This window comes from Cucurbita pepo, chromosome 15 (genome assembly GCF_057944985.1).
Source record: "Cucurbita pepo subsp. pepo isolate OVF chromosome 15, ASM5794498v1, whole genome shotgun sequence".
NCBI classification, from domain to species: Eukaryota; Viridiplantae; Streptophyta; class Magnoliopsida; order Cucurbitales; family Cucurbitaceae; genus Cucurbita; species Cucurbita pepo.
The window spans coordinates 1,145,842-1,161,037 of NC_141812.1; the positions used below are offsets into that span (position 1 = coordinate 1,145,842).

General features: G+C 40.2%; 2 protein-coding genes across 4 annotated transcripts; both read right to left on the minus strand.

Moving 5' to 3' along the window:
• Window positions 1-115: 115 nt before the first annotated feature.
• On the minus strand, window positions 116-2,583 carry LOC111776319 (VAN3-binding protein). Its single transcript, XM_023655744.2, has 6 exons — window positions 2,245-2,583; window positions 2,046-2,168; window positions 1,334-1,763; window positions 935-1,177; window positions 729-836; window positions 116-648 (listed from the first exon to the last, which is right to left on the minus strand). The coding sequence occupies exons 1-6, from the start codon at window positions 2,581-2,583 to the stop codon at window positions 440-442; spliced, it is 1,452 nt and encodes a 483-aa protein (XP_023511512.1). The 3' UTR covers window positions 116-439.
• Window positions 2,584-7,251: 4,668 nt separating this feature from the next.
• NET1C (Kinase interacting (KIP1-like) family protein) lies at window positions 7,252-12,270 on the minus strand. Of its 3 annotated transcripts, none has more exons than XM_023655988.2 (5): window positions 12,059-12,270; window positions 11,943-11,983; window positions 11,688-11,841; window positions 9,160-11,573; window positions 7,252-8,575 (listed from the first exon to the last, which is right to left on the minus strand). In XM_023655988.2, exons 2-5 carry the CDS (start codon window positions 11,967-11,969, stop codon window positions 7,388-7,390), a joined length of 3,783 nt encoding a protein of 1,260 aa, XP_023511756.2. In that variant the 5' UTR covers window positions 11,970-11,983; window positions 12,059-12,270; the 3' UTR covers window positions 7,252-7,387. The 3 variants fall into 3 exon arrangements, with proteins under 3 accessions (XP_023511756.2, XP_023511757.2, XP_023511755.2); XM_023655989.2 differs by having other exon boundaries at window positions 11,688-11,868; XM_023655987.2 differs by lacking the exon at window positions 12,059-12,270 and having other exon boundaries at window positions 11,943-12,001.
• Between the last annotated feature and the right edge of the window lie 2,926 nt (window positions 12,271-15,196).

The following is a 15,196-nucleotide window of genomic DNA, read 5'->3' on the forward strand; positions in this document are numbered from 1 at the left end:
GTTACCCCAACACAAAGATGAATAGACTGACAAAATTTGGAATGTAGAGTCATGAATGATTGCTTCTTTTGTTGGTTTGAATTTACATCACATCAGAGTACCTTCAGCCGTAATAGGGCTTCAATCAGTTGCTGCGTTTTACTAATGATAACAGGTTATAAATTAGCACTCATGACAACTACCTTCCTTTAGAATGTTTGCTGCTTACATTTTTAGCAATTCTAAGATTACAATCCGCAGGCTCTTCTAGAGAATTAGACTGACCCAAACAATAGTTTTTATTTGGATATCTGCCATAAGCGATTTCGAGTTCCCTGCCCCCTTTTCCTCTATCCCTGTGTACATTCTTTCAAGGGGGATCTAAGCATCATCCGAACCAACCATTTTCACCTAAACTACTCACTATCTAAGTCACAAAAGAGACAATACGTTAAACATCCTAATATCTGTTCTTAGAATCAGCTACCATGGAAAGGAGCCTTGAAACCCCTTGTGTCCACTGATTGTACTCTCGCTGGCTCCTGCACTCGAACTCTATTATGCCTCGCATTTCTGTCTTCAAACCGAAGTAACGTCGCTGTTCTCCGCCCTCAAGCAAGTGTCGTCCAGGCCATGCCTGTATGTTCCTGCATACACCCAACACCACATCTGCAGTGCCAAAAACAAATATTAACACCAAGGTTCAAGTCTAATACCCAAGTCGTTACCAAGACAGTAAAAAGACTCACTCTTCTTCTTTTTTGTGAATGTTCCTGCAGCATGTCTGCTCTTCATCTTCAGCATCACCTGCCCAGTGCGGTGAATGTAAACAGACACTATTTTCCAGTGAAGATCCCCTGCATTATCAATCCAAACTTGTTAGACAAATTCTTTTAATTTTCATCTTGTCATTTCCATATGGAAAGCGTTGAGAAAATTAGCTTCTAAAGAACACCTTTCCGAGTGCGCTTGAGGAGCTCGGTGCCTCTTGCAAGAAAATCTTGGGTATGGGCGAAGAGAAAATTATCAGCTTGGTGCAGCTCTGCTTCTTGGCTATGGCCATCATTGGTATGATGAATGTTGCCTCTGTTACCACAAGCACCCATTGGTGGTAATCCTTTGTCCACTGGTAACACTGATGAGATATTCCATACTTCCTTTATTGCTCTTGCCTTTAGTGTCGCTGCTCCTCGTAGAGCTACAAGAACAAAGATGATGATTCAATGTTTTTTGACATTTGGCTTCTGAACTTTTAAATGCTTGCTCTGTCTTTGGTTTTTGTAGTTACAGATCTTTATATTGTTCATCGGAGTAAAGATTTCAGAGTTGAAGGGCAAGCTTATTATCGTCTTACCTGTGGCTGCTGCAGCAGTTAGAGTGGAGATATCATCGTGAGATCTGACATTAACGGCAGAGCTAATAACCGAAGCAAGGTGGTCTCTTTCAGCCCCCATTGCCTCCGCCGCCTCCACACATTGAGCAGCCACCAAGGTGGCAGCCGAGGCCACCGCCATATCGGTCTTAGCCGAGTGCTCATTCTTCTTTGACGAAGAAGTAGCTTGGAAAGCTGCAATTGCCGCCATTGCAGCAGCCACCGCAGCAACCGAAACAGCGGCATGGAGTTGAGCATTGTGGGCTCTGTGCTCTTCCTTTTTCTTCTCTTTTCTATCCTTCAGCCACCTCCCCACCGTCTTTGACCCGCCCCCGGCATTTCCACCGACATTGCCGGCGCTAGCACGGCCATTTGTGAAAAGGGGCTGAATGCTGTGATTTGCTCGAAAGAACTGCAACAAAATTAAGTCTTGGAATTCTTAAACTTTGTAATTTTTAAAAGCAGAAGGTTAAATTCTTTAAAATTTTCATTATTTAAAGTGTTTTCTAGAAAAATTGAAATATTAATAAAAAGAAGGGAAAAGAAAAAGCTGCAGGGTGCAGGCAATTAGCCTTAGAACAACACACTGCAGAGCAGAGTGCGAAACAGAAGGCTGCTAGCAACGGAGGGAGACAGAAAAACAGAGTATTTGTCTCCTACATTCGAATTCTGGAGAGATTTGTTTGTTTGGTACCTTAACGACGTCGTCGAATTCATCGGAAGGTGACACCGGCGGGCTGTCTGTTTCCGTCAAAGACCCACCGTTCAAAGGCCCACTGCTGTGTGAAAGCCTCCCGGACGTCAACGGCGACACTTCCTGTCAAAACAGAGTTTCAGGGAAAAACCCAAAATCGGTTCCAAATAGGAATTGGCTGAGTAGTAACTATTGTTACCTCTCTGACGGACTGTGACATAATGCGATCAAGAACGAGCTGAGAAGTGGCGGAGGAAGAGAAGGAGAAGTTGTTTCCGTTGCCCTGAAGAACAGGGAACTCCTCGAACTCGCCGGTGACATCTTCGGGTATAGACGACGTCGTACAGGAAGACCCACTTGCGGATTTTGGAGGCAAATGGAACGGCATAGCAGCCGTATTCATGGAAGGAGGAGGCACCAGAGCTTTAGAGACCTCAAAAGCAGAGGCACTCCATGAGCGAGAGAGGAACTCCATTGGAGCTCTTGGGCTTTCTGGTAAGTGAGTTCTACACCCTTTGAGTGAGTAAGAATCATCCATTGAACAACAGCTGAAGAGAGGGTTTTGTGTGTTGTTTGTGAAGAAAACAGAGTGTGGGAGTTTGGGTTTTATGCTTTGCCCTTTGGCCTTAAAAGATTTAATCTTTGTTCATTTTCAAGAGATGCTCAAATAATGAATACATGTGGGGTATACTCTAGTCAAATTTTGCATGTGACCTCTAAGGAAAAAAAAAAAAAGATAAAGTTTTCTAGTTTTCACTCAAGATAAGCTTTACTCTGTTTATTTACCAATGTTCTTCTCAAAATGTGAAAGAAAATAAAAACAAAAACCCCATCAATTTGCCTTTCGTTTATATTCCATTAAAAGATGCAATCTTACTCGAGATTTCATAAATGTTTGGAAACAATCATTGAATCAAGTATGAAGTGCCACCAAGATCACTAATCCATACATTCTTTATCAGTATATGGCCAGTCATTTCTCCGGTACAAGTTTAGGACCTTGACCCTGTTATTTTGAGATCATATCTAGAATTCCGAGTTTGCCTTGATTTGGTACCGAAACAGTGCTCTATCTTTAGATGCCCAGTTAGCTGCTACGCATCAACGCATATCGAGAGAACTAACTAGCTATGATTTCGTTCTACGTTGCATATATTTGGGTTTTGATTAAAAGAAAAAGTTATGCAAATGATATAAAAAATCTAATGCCCTACAAGTGGAAAGGATGTTGAAGAAATAATTGGGGGATTATGAAATGAGGAGGTGTTGATTAGGGTTATTGCTTTAGAAAAAGAGAAAGAGAAAGAGAAAGAAAAAGAGAAAGAGAAGGTATAATGGCCAAAATGCACACATCCCTAAGAGTCTTTCTCAAAATGAGCCTTTGGGTAAGTCAAAAAGTGGGGTTCCCCTCCTCTAACATGTCTCTCACCTTTAATCATATATTCCTTCCTTCTATGCTTTCATTTCATGCCCTTTTTCCATCTCTAATTGCTTTTTCTTTCCCAAAACATCAAAATTAAGAACAAAAAGGCGACACATTTAAGCAAACAAACATTGTTTAGCCGAACCCAGATGAGAAAATCAGGTGTTTCGAAAGAAAGTTATCTCCTTTAAGCAAAGTAACGCATCATTATATTAGAAAAAGGTAAAAATCAATTAACCCATCATCAAACCCTTTTTGTTCTTAATAGAGTGAGATGAGTTGTAAAATAAAATGCACGATGGAAAGTGTTTCCATTCCAGGTCATCGACAAACTGATCCGATCCAAGCCTTGTTCTAGTTTTAAACCATTAACGTTTAAATTAGAGAAATTTTAAAGTGGGAATAGGAAAAGAATTTGTATGAAGGTTCCAAATGTAAAGACTTTATAGGGTCCTATGAATCACTAAGATTGTTTTGAAAGAAAGAAAGGAAAGGAAAGGAAATGAATAAGGTTTTGACCAAAGAAAGTGGATTCCATTAAAATGAGTGAAATTCCATTGTTTTCTTTTTGGAAATGTCCCGAGATCCCAAATCAATCATTTATTTTCTTATCCTTTTCTCTTCTCTTCCAACGTTTAAATGAATAGGCCTAACCCACAAACCCATTTTCAAACTTTGAACTTCACCACAGACACTTCCCATCAACCTCTGCTCCAAATTTGGCCCACTCCTCAAAAACACTCGGCCCCATCAACCTACTCGAACGAATTATTCAATAAAACGAGACCCAAGGAAGGGGTAAAGACTGTGAGATCCCACCTCGATTAGGAGAACGAAGCATTTCTTATAAAAGTGTGGAAACCTCGGACTCTAATGGAAGGAAGGAAAAACCCAAAGAGGACAATATGTGCTAGCAGTGGGTTTGGACTGTTACAAATGGTATCAGAGCCAGACAGCAGGCGCTGGGCCTACAAGGAGTGGATTGTGAGATCCCATATCGATTACAGAGGGGAACAAGACATTTCTTATAAAAAAGTGTGGAAACTTTTCCCTAATGGAGACGTTTTAAAACCTTGAGGGGAAGCACGGAAGGAAAAGTCCAGAGAGGACGATATATGCTAGCTGTGGGCTTGAGCTGTTACAAATGGTATCAGAGCTAAACAACGGGCAGTGTGCCAGCAAGGACGTTGGGCCCACAAGGGAGTGGATTGTGAGATCCCACGTCGGTTGGAGAGGGGAACGAAACATTCCTTATAAAAAGTGTGGAAACCTCTCTAATGGGCGAGTTTGAAAACCTTGAGCGGAAGCCCATTTCTTATAAGAGTGTGGAAACCTCTCCCTAACGGACATGTTTTAAAACTTTTAGGGGAAGCTTGGAAGTGAAAGCCCAAAAGAGGACAATATGTGCTATCGGTGGACTTGGACTGTTACAAATGATATCAGAGCCAGACAACAGACAGTATGTCAGCAAGGACGTTGGGTCCACAAGGGAGTGGATTGTGAGATCCCACATCAGTTGGAGAGGGGAACGAAACATTCCGAGTGTGAAAACCTCTCCCTAATAGGCGCGTTTTAAAACCTTAAGCGAAAGTGGAAAAAGGACACGCATTTTTCCCAACATTATCACAGATGTTGGTTATGTCGTAAGCCGACATGTTTTAAGGTTGAGACAAAATTGGGGCTGATCCAATGGGTTCCCACAGTTCAGCCTTTGAATGAGAAAGCTGTTGAAGATGAAGAATGGAGAGTGACATATGCTACAACCCGCGTGACTGCTTGTACCATCTTCATCATCAGATCAGTCTTCTTCATAATTTTCTGGTGCTGATGAAGCTTAGAAGAGATAGCCACAACCTCGAAGTGCTTAATGCCTGTCTATTGCATTGTTTTGTTGCTCTTTTGTGTTATTAAGCACTTCGAGGTTGTGGCTATCTTCGGCTATAGTGTTAGGAATCACGGATCTCTATAATGGTATGATATTGTCCACATTGAGTATAAGCTCTCATGGCTTTGCTTTGGACTCCGTCTCAACAATCCTCCCCTCGAACAAAGTACATTATAGAGTGTCCCCCGAAGTTTATGGAGCCCTCGACAAAGTACATCATTTGTTCAACACTTGAGTCACTTTTGACTACACCTTCGAGGCTCACAACTTCCTTGTTCGACATTTGAGGATTCTATTGACATGGCTAAGTTAAGGGCATGACTCTGATACCATGTTAGGAATCATGGCCCTCCATAGTGGTATGATATTGTCCACTTTGAGCATAAGCTCTCATGACTTTTCTTTGGACTCCCTCCCAACAAGCCTCTCCTCGAACAAAGTACACTATAGAGTGTCCCCCGAGGTCTATGGAGCCCTCAAACAAAGTACATTTGTTCGACACTTGAGGATTCTATTGACATGACTAAGTTAAGGGCATAGCTCTGATACCATGTTAAGAATCATGACTCTCCACAATGATATGATATTGTCCACTTTGAGCATAAGCTCTCAGGGCCTCGTACCAATGGAGATGTATTCCTTACTTATAAACTCATGATCATTCCTTAAATTATTAACCAACGAGGAACCCTCTCCCAATAATCCTCAACAGAATAGTGTTAGTGGTGTTTGACGTCTCTCCACAAGAGGTAGTCTACTACAAAAGAAGCCAAAGTGAATTCTGCAACTTTGTCCATATTATCCTAATCAATAGAGACATTCTGAGATTCCCATCTCCGAATGAAACCAGAAATAGGTGCCACATGGCGTGGTAAAACGGCAGCCCTTTTATTACAGTGGATAAGTGTAAGAGATAGGAACTGATAGCACATTTAAGGGACTGATAGCACATTCTAAGTGACTGATAGCACATTTAAGGGCGGCCAGTGAAGTTCCTTTTATCAAAACATTCCTTTTGGTAGTCTTACATCTTCAAGATTCTTGTTCAAAATTTGAAACTAGAAAGGTTGATTAAAAGAATTTTCAAAAGTGATGTGAAAAAGTAGAAACTAAAGCAAGGAACTTGGGAAAGAAAAAAGAAGAGGTTATGAAGCAGGTCCCAAGAAAGCAAAATTTCATCAAGGAAAAGAGGATGAATGAAGTATTTTTATGTATGTTTTTGTGTTGCCTGTTTAGGTTAGGGAGCCCTTGCCTGCTTTGTATAGGTAGATTCTTGTTCAAAATTAGTCCTTTTTTGCATCAAAATCAGGGGCCTTTGGTTGGATGTCTCGTCTTCTTGCAGTTGGAGAATCTTATCTGTTATCAAGTTCCTATCGAGTTCCCCCTAGCTTTTGTAAGGGCTCGACACCGCCGTTAGTAGATATTGTCCTCTTTGGACTTTCCCTTTAAGGGCTTCCCCTCAAGGTTTTAAAACGCATCTACTAGGGAAAGGTTTCCACACCCTTATAAGGAATGTTTCGTTCCCTCACCCCCCTAGGGGCCAGCATTCTCGTTGACACACTGTCCAGTGTCTAGCTCTGATACCATTTGTAACAACCCAAGCCACTTTGGGCTTTCCTTTATGGACTTCCTCATTACGCGTCTATTGTGAGATCCCACATCGGTTGGAGAGAGGAACAAAACATTCTTTATAAGGGTGTGGAAACCTCTTCCTAGCAGATGCATTTTAAAAATCGTGAGGGGAAGCCCAGAAGGGAAAACCCAAAGAAGATAATATCTGTTAGCGGTGGGCTTGAGTTTGAGCTGTTACAACTTTACTTCAGATGGGTTTCACATCGTTTGTATGGTTCGGTGGCTCAAAATAGACTTGTTTTGTCAAAAGATCTTGTCCTAAGAGCTAGCCTAAGTCTTAATAGAATCAGCATTAACTTGAATATATACAACTTCTAAGATAGACATATATTCTGAAAGCTACAAAAAAGTAAGTCACCTACTGTATGAAAAGATAAGTAAATACGCGAGTTTCAACTCGGTTCAAAGCAATGTCGAACGACTAACCATTGAAGTCGAAAAAATCCTTTCACCAATTGTTGGACTAGGAGACATGGTGGGGTGCATACATCCACAGAATAACGCCTTCTTGTTCTTGTTCTTGCTTCTAATGCTACTGTAAAGATAGTCCTGCAGTCGAATTTTGGGTCGTTCGACGACCCTCGTCCTAGACTTTGTTTCCTTTTCGTCGTCTTGTTTCAGTAGTAGAAATTGTAACCTCTGCACCTCAAGCTGCAGCTGCCCAATTTTCTTGGACCCTCTTCTTGCTTGAGCTGAAATGATTCTTTTGCGGACATTTCCACTTTCATCAGCAGATCCAATGGTGGTCGCTCCATCAGTAGACAATGTACCATCTTGTACATTCTTCGTCAATTTGCAATTGGCATTAAACTGCTTCATAACAGATGCCTCGACTTCTTCGAGTTGTTCTTTCATGGTGTCGTACTCCGCTGCGTTACTCCTTTTCTGCTTCGTAAGCACGATTCGCTTTAAATCTTGAATGGTTATTTGAAGGTTTGTCAATTTCTGCATATCGGAATCGAGTCGTTCAAGAATCTTCCTCTCTTTTCGTTTGTGGAGAGGGACGGATAATCTACTTGAGGTCTCTGATATGTCCACTCCCACCTCTTTCTCGACCGATGAATCGGTCGAGGGATGCTTATTTTGTTCCTTGACTACTTCAAATCTGTTATAGTTAGTTGAGGACGTCGCCGTGTTCTGAGATTTGCATACCATAAGATCAATGCTACCATCCTCATCAGTTGCCTCCCATAATTCTAGCATCTGGTTGTCAACTCCATTAGAACATTTGGCCATTTGATCAAGAATGATGTCCTTTGTCAATATTTCACCACTAACTTCAACGACTTTCGTCTTCGATCTCTGTAATTCGTTTCCGAGTTCAATCTCTCTTCTTGGAGTAGTAGGCCTTGTCTGGTAATTTCCACAACCCGCTTCCTCGATTCTCCTCGTTACCATCTCTTGTTTGCTAGTAGAGTTCATGTTTTCTAGAGTCTCGAGTTTTACCTTTTCGATTACAGCCATTTCCACAACCTGAATCCTTCTATGCAAATCCTTCAATTCAAAAGATCCATTGTGCAGTCTTGCTATCAGATCGTGATATATTTGCTGGAAGCCTTCAGAATGCTCATGATTTGCTGAGCCAGTATTCTGAAAACAGAGAGAGTATAAGTTGCATACCGAGAATGTTGAGGATTGTTGGGAGGGAGTCTCGAGAATGATCATGGGTTTATAAGTAAGGACTACATCTCCATTGGTATGACCCTTTCGAGGAGGCCCAAAGCAAAGTCACGAGAGCTTACGCTCAAAGTGGACAATATCATACTATTGTGGAGCGTCGTGATTCCTAACATGGTATCAAAGTCATGCCCTTAACTTAGCCATGTCAATAGAATCCTCAAATGTCAAACAAAGAAGTTGTGAGCCTCGAAGGTATAGTCAAAAGTGACTCAAGTGTCGAACAAAGGGTGTACTTTGTTCGAGGACTCCAGAGAAGGAGTCGAGCCTCGATTAAGGAGAGACTGTTCGAGGGCTCCATAGGCCTCAGGGGAGGCTCTATAGTGTACTTTGTTCGAGGGGAGGATTCCCACATCGACTCTCCATTGGTATGAGGCCTTGTGGGGAAATCCAAAGCAAAGTCACGAGAGCTTATGCTCAAAGTGGACAATATCATACCGTCGTGGAGAGTCGTGATTCCTAAAAAGAAAGTATATGAGATCATAGAGAATGAATACCTTTACTTCTTGTTTCTCATAGTTGTGAGTTTTTCTGCACAGAAGAGAATGATTCTCCAGATAGGTTACAGAATCATTCAAAGACGTGACTGCTGATGTATATTTGGCCAAATGAACTCCTAGTTCTCCACTTACATCAGTTATGTTGTAATTACTTCGATTTTCGAGGTTCGCGTATGCTTCATCGAGCTCAAGAAGCTTTCCCTTGAACACTATTTCTCGAACGGTAGAGCTTTGAAGCTCACCGAACAGTTCAGCAGCCCGAGTCTCACATATTTCAACCTCCATTCTCTTCTTCACTAGCTCACACCTCAAACTCTTCTCCCTATGTTTATGCCTCTTAACATCTTCTTCCAAAGTAAAGTTTAGTTCCCGCAACGAAGCTATCTCTCTGGCTCGACGTTTACTTTCACTGGATAGTTCGACAACGATGTCCTCTTTCTCGTCTACTACAGCTCTAGCCTCTTCACACATCGTGGCGAGTTCCTTCACCCTCTTATGCAACTCCGAGTTCTCATTCTGTATCATGATCATAAGCTGTTCTGCTTCCAAAAGCTCATGCTCTGACCTCTCTAATAATCTTACTTTCTCTTCAAGATCATTGTTCAAACACTGAAGCTTTTCCACTTCTTCAGCAAGTCGTTTTCGATCGAAGTTTGCATCGGAAAGTGAACTCTCGAGAAGGGTGTTTTTCTCCGACTGTCGTTCTAAGTTTTCGGTTGCCATTTGCAGCTGAGACGACAGGGTCGACTTCTCTCCTGAGAGAAGTTGACAGCATTCTTCCAATACCTTAACCTTCATCTGTTGGCTTTCTATTTCAATCAAATTCTTCTCACAGTGTTCTTCCATGTTCTTCAACTTCTCCAAGAGATCATTCTTTTGGTTAACTTGAAACTCAAGACTTGCTTCGAGTGTCTCCAAATTCGTAGTCATGTTCGACATCTCGTCCCGCAAACAATTTATCGACATTTCTGAAGATAAGTTAATCTTCTGGACTTCATCCTCTAGAACTCGATTCCGTGTTTCCATATCCTGAGATTTTGAATGCAGTTCTTGCAATGTGGTGAAGGCAGTTTCATTCTCTACATATCTCGAACGTTCTTCCTGTATCGACGCCGAAAGCCTTCCCAACTCCTTCTGCTTCTCAATTAGTTCGACACTTTGCGAGCCTATCTTCTGCACCATAGAGTCCATCTCAGATTGAAGAATTTGATTCGACCTCTGTAAATGAAGGCATCTTTCTTCAGCACCCTTCAACATTGCAACCCCATTAGCCTTCTCATCCTCTACCCTTTCTAGCTTCTCTCGAGCATTAGAGATTTTGTGTTCCAGGCTCGTAATCTTCTCTCGACATAGACGATGCCTGAGACCAGCAGCTTTCGTTTCTTCAACTAATCGTGTGAGCGCTTCCCTAATCGTCAAGACTTCACTTTGAGCTTCATCAGCTTGCATCTTATACCTCCTGGCATCCTCTTCTGCAAGCACTACTCTTTCCTCTAAGCTTAAAACGGCAGCTTCTCTTTGAGACTCGACTCTTGAAACTTCCCGTTTAAGTCGTTCTACTTCCGTTTCGGCTTTGCTAGCTCTCGTAGTGTTTTCGACATTCTTTTGAACACACAAGATGCTGTCTTGTAGAGTAGATAACTTATCTAAACATTGCTGGTAGCTTAAAAGACTGGCTTCTCTTTCAGTCTCTAGTTTGGCAAGGGACTCTTTCAAAATCGAAACCTCCGTCTCGGCCTTACCAGCTCTTTCGTTTAAACTCCTTGAATCTTCTTGCACTCGAGATACCTCGGACTCTAACGTAGACAACCTCTGTAGACTGTCGTTATACTGAAGTAACCCGACTTCCTTTTCAGCTTCTAGTTTAGCAAGCGCGTTCTTTAAGGATAAAATTTCATACTCAGCTCTATCCACCCTTTCCGACTCGACATATACTCGATTCTTAAGCTCATGATTCCCATTACTTTGTATATTCTCTTCTTCAGGATCAAGATCATGAAAATTGAGACGTTTTCTCGCCTTCCCATCGTCGAATTTCGAAAGATTCTTGGCTACTCCTGAGTTAAACAACTCATCAAGATGATTCAACCACGTCTCCCTTGTCATCAAATTAGAGCCTTTGCTGGAAGGTTGAGTTTTTTCAGGTGTAAAATAATCAGCATCAGTGCTGTCATCAGGGTGAGCCATGGATATATGATTAGGAAAAGCTTCAGCCATGGTTCGATGAGCCTGATGAATCACAACGGTTGCGTGATCGTATCGTTCAGCCAATGCTCGGTACGCTCGGTAAAACTCTTCGACTAGTTTCATAAGCTCAGGACGTTTTTTATAATACATCTCAGCTCTCTTTGCAAAGGAATCTGCATCTTCTTCAATAAGCTTGATCATCTGCTTGATGTTTTCATCCATGTCTACCAAGAACAGACAAGAATTCTGATTAGAGACACAAAAACAAAGAACATAGAACACAAAACACGACAGAATGAAACCTACAGGGCAGTTCCATAGACAACAAAAGGGTGTACCTGAAAGACTGTCTTGAAGCCATTTAGAGGTCTTTGGGCTAATGTGGCTATCCCACCACCAAGAATACGAACGCTTGGAATCTACAGCCGAGGGGGTTTCCATGGATTCCCCACTCTTATGTCTCAACCCAGATGGAATTTTGACCCAAAATCGCTAAATTGTGAACCCAAGAACAGGAATCTGGATCAAGGTTTGAAAAGAATGAAAACCCAGAACTTAGATTGTTGCATAGAAGCAAGAAAGCTGGAGGGTACCTGATGAACACGATGGGTTGTGTTCATGAGTGTTGTTGAACCTGAAGAACACATGAAATTCAGACATCATGGAAAGAACAAGAAACAGAGAAAAATTCAAGAATCAAAGAACTTACAGAACAGATTCTTATTTTTTGCCCCACAAAAGAGGAGAAGGGGTGGGTTTTGATTCTGGAATAGTAATGACAGTGGCAGTCTTTTAGTGTTCTTGTGTGTCGCTCAGCCTGGTTTTTTGTTGCTTTTTATGCAGTCTAGTGGTAATATTTCAGCTTTTGCAAAATGTTCATGGCGGAAGATGAGAGCAAACACCGTGGTTAAGGGGAGAGAATTAAATAAGAGAGAGAAGAAATCTGTCCATTTTTATCACTTTCTAGAAAGTCAAGAATTCATTTTTTTTTTTTTTTTTTTGGTTCATACTTATAGATCGAAGACAGATCCCAGGTCCGGAGGAGAATGAAACACCGTAGTTCCTATGGGGTGGAGACGATGAGGTCGGTCCGTGGATTTTCCTTCCTTTTGCCGCATTTCGTTCAAAGGGTTGAAGGGAGATAGTGCATCAAGCTATTCACAAGGGCCAACTTGACCCTCTTCCGAGGGATCTCAGATGGGGGAACCCTAAGAGAGCCGCCGACTCCAACTACTGTCCCATGTACGATTCATACTAGATTTGACCAACTGCCCATCCTACCTCCTCTAGTTCTTGACAGCCTATTTTTGTTTCAGTAAAGTGTTTCAGTGGCATGTTTTGGTCCTCTCCCTCGTTATAAGTATGTGGAAACTTTTCCCACGTTTTAAAAATTTTGAGCTGAATCCCAAAAAAAAAAGTTCAAATAGGACAATATCGGGTTAATGGTGTACTTTATCACTTCAACGTGGGATGCAATGGAAATATATATATATATATATATATATATATTCTTGTTTTTTAAGGAGCATTCGTAGGTTGGATTTAATGGACAATTTTTCAAGGAGTGAAATTCTTTTATTAAATAATAAACTTGAATTAAGATTTGCAATTCAATTTTTAAATAAGTTTATAAAAACTATTACATTTCAAAAAAGAAATAAATTTTACTTTTATGGAAAATACAAAATACAAAATAATTATCCAATAAATTAAAATTAAAATTAATATATTAACATGTAATTATATGATAATAAAAAATATTTTTTTAATTGAACATTAAATTTTTATAGTTTTCAACTTAAAGAGAATTACTAAAAAAAAATTATTTATTTGAATTTAAAGGTGATCTAGTATTATAAAGAGTTTGACTTTATTCTTCGTAATTTTAGCCGCAAAATAAAATAATTATAATTATTATTTTAAAAAAAGATTCTTATATTAAAGTTATCTTAATTTCATCGAAATCTCGTGAATAATTGAAGGAAAATTAAAATTACCATATATATATATTTACTTGAACATGGAAATATAAAAATTCGAAGTAAAAAATAGTTACGTTGGGGTTGAAATTTATGTTTTTAATTTATTTGTTGAACTTAAATAAATAAATAAAAATTAAGTAGAAAATGATTTAATTATTAAATGTATAATGGTGGAGGGTACACATGTCATATCATGTATTTATATCACAAAATCTATTTTGAATCTACAAATAAATAAATAAATCATATTTGAATGTCATGCTATGAGTGTGTGGAATAATTTAAATTATTTTATAACCTAAAGTTTTGAATCTACATGTTATCTTTATAGTATTATAAATAAAATATTTTAAAAAAAATAATATATATATTTATTTATTTTTATAATAAAAATGATGAGAGGCATAGAGAGGGCTTTGAAATCATGCCTTGCTTTAGGGGGAAAGATATAAAATGTATAGGCATGCTTGGTTTGCTTGTTTTTTTTTAGTGTAACAACTTTACCCATATTCATTATTCATTATATTGTTGGGGCCTTTCTTTTTTATTTTTACAAAATTGATTAATTACCACTACTAAACCATAAAAAAGATGTGTATGAGGTTCATGACCCGGTTGGTTCCTTTCTCCAATCAATGTAGAACCCTCACCAAATCCACCCCTTTGAGGTTCAGGGTCCTTATTGACAACACCGCCTCGTGTCTACCCCCTTTGGAGAAGAGCGAGAAGGCTACCTCACCAAATCCACCCCCTTTCGGGTCCAGGGTCCTTACTGACACACAGCCTCGTGTCTACCCCCTTCGGAGAACAACGAGAAGGCTCCCTCACCAAATCCACCCTATTTGGGGTCTAGGATCCTTACTGACAACACCGTCTCGTGTCTATCCTCCCCCACCCCCCTCCGGGGAACAGTGAAAAGGCTCCCTCACCAAATCCACCCCCTTTGGGGTCCAACATCCTTACTAACACACCTCGTGCCTACCCCCTTCGGGGAAAAGCGAGAAGGCTGGCACATCGTCCGGTGTCTGGCTCTGATAACATTTGTAACATCGATATTGTCCTCTTTGGGTTTTCCCTTTTAGGTTTCCCCTCAAGGCTGTGAGAGAAGGTTTTTCCACACTTATCTTTTGTTCTCCTCCCCAACCAATGTGGGACATCACTTTTTTTTTTTCTTCGTTCGTTGCATTATGACCATGTTACTATGAGATCTCATATTGGTTGGAGAGGAGAACGAAGTATTTCTTATAAGGGTATTGAAGCTTCTCCCTACTAGACACGTTTTAAAACCCTGGGACGAAGCCAAAGAGAACAATATCTGTTAGCACTGTTGGATGATGGAAGTCCCACATCGGCTAATTTAGGGAATGATCATGGGTTTATAAGGGAGGAATACTAATTCCATTGATTTGAGACCTTTTGGGGAAGCCCAAAGCAAAGCCACGAGAGCTTATGCTCAAAGTGGACAATATCATACCATTGTGGAGAGTCGTGTTCATATAACAAGCAGCATACTTGAACCGTTACAAATGGTATCAAAGTCAGACACCATTTATTATATAACTCGTTGAATCAAATAAGTCAAAATTCATCGTTATTAATGTTACGTTCACATTAAGGATAGTTAGTCTTTATTTTTCTTATATTTCTTCAATTTTTTTTTTATGATATAATGACAATTCAACTATAAAAAAAATAAAAAAAAATAATTTGCTAGGGAAACCAAAAAGGAACGCAATGACGTGGCAAATCGAATTTTGTGTGGCACAAGATTGTTGGACCACGTGGGTGAATTTAATGTATACAAAAGTAATAAACTTTTAGACCATATTATAATTGATTGGATAATATATATGAAGCGTGGTCAC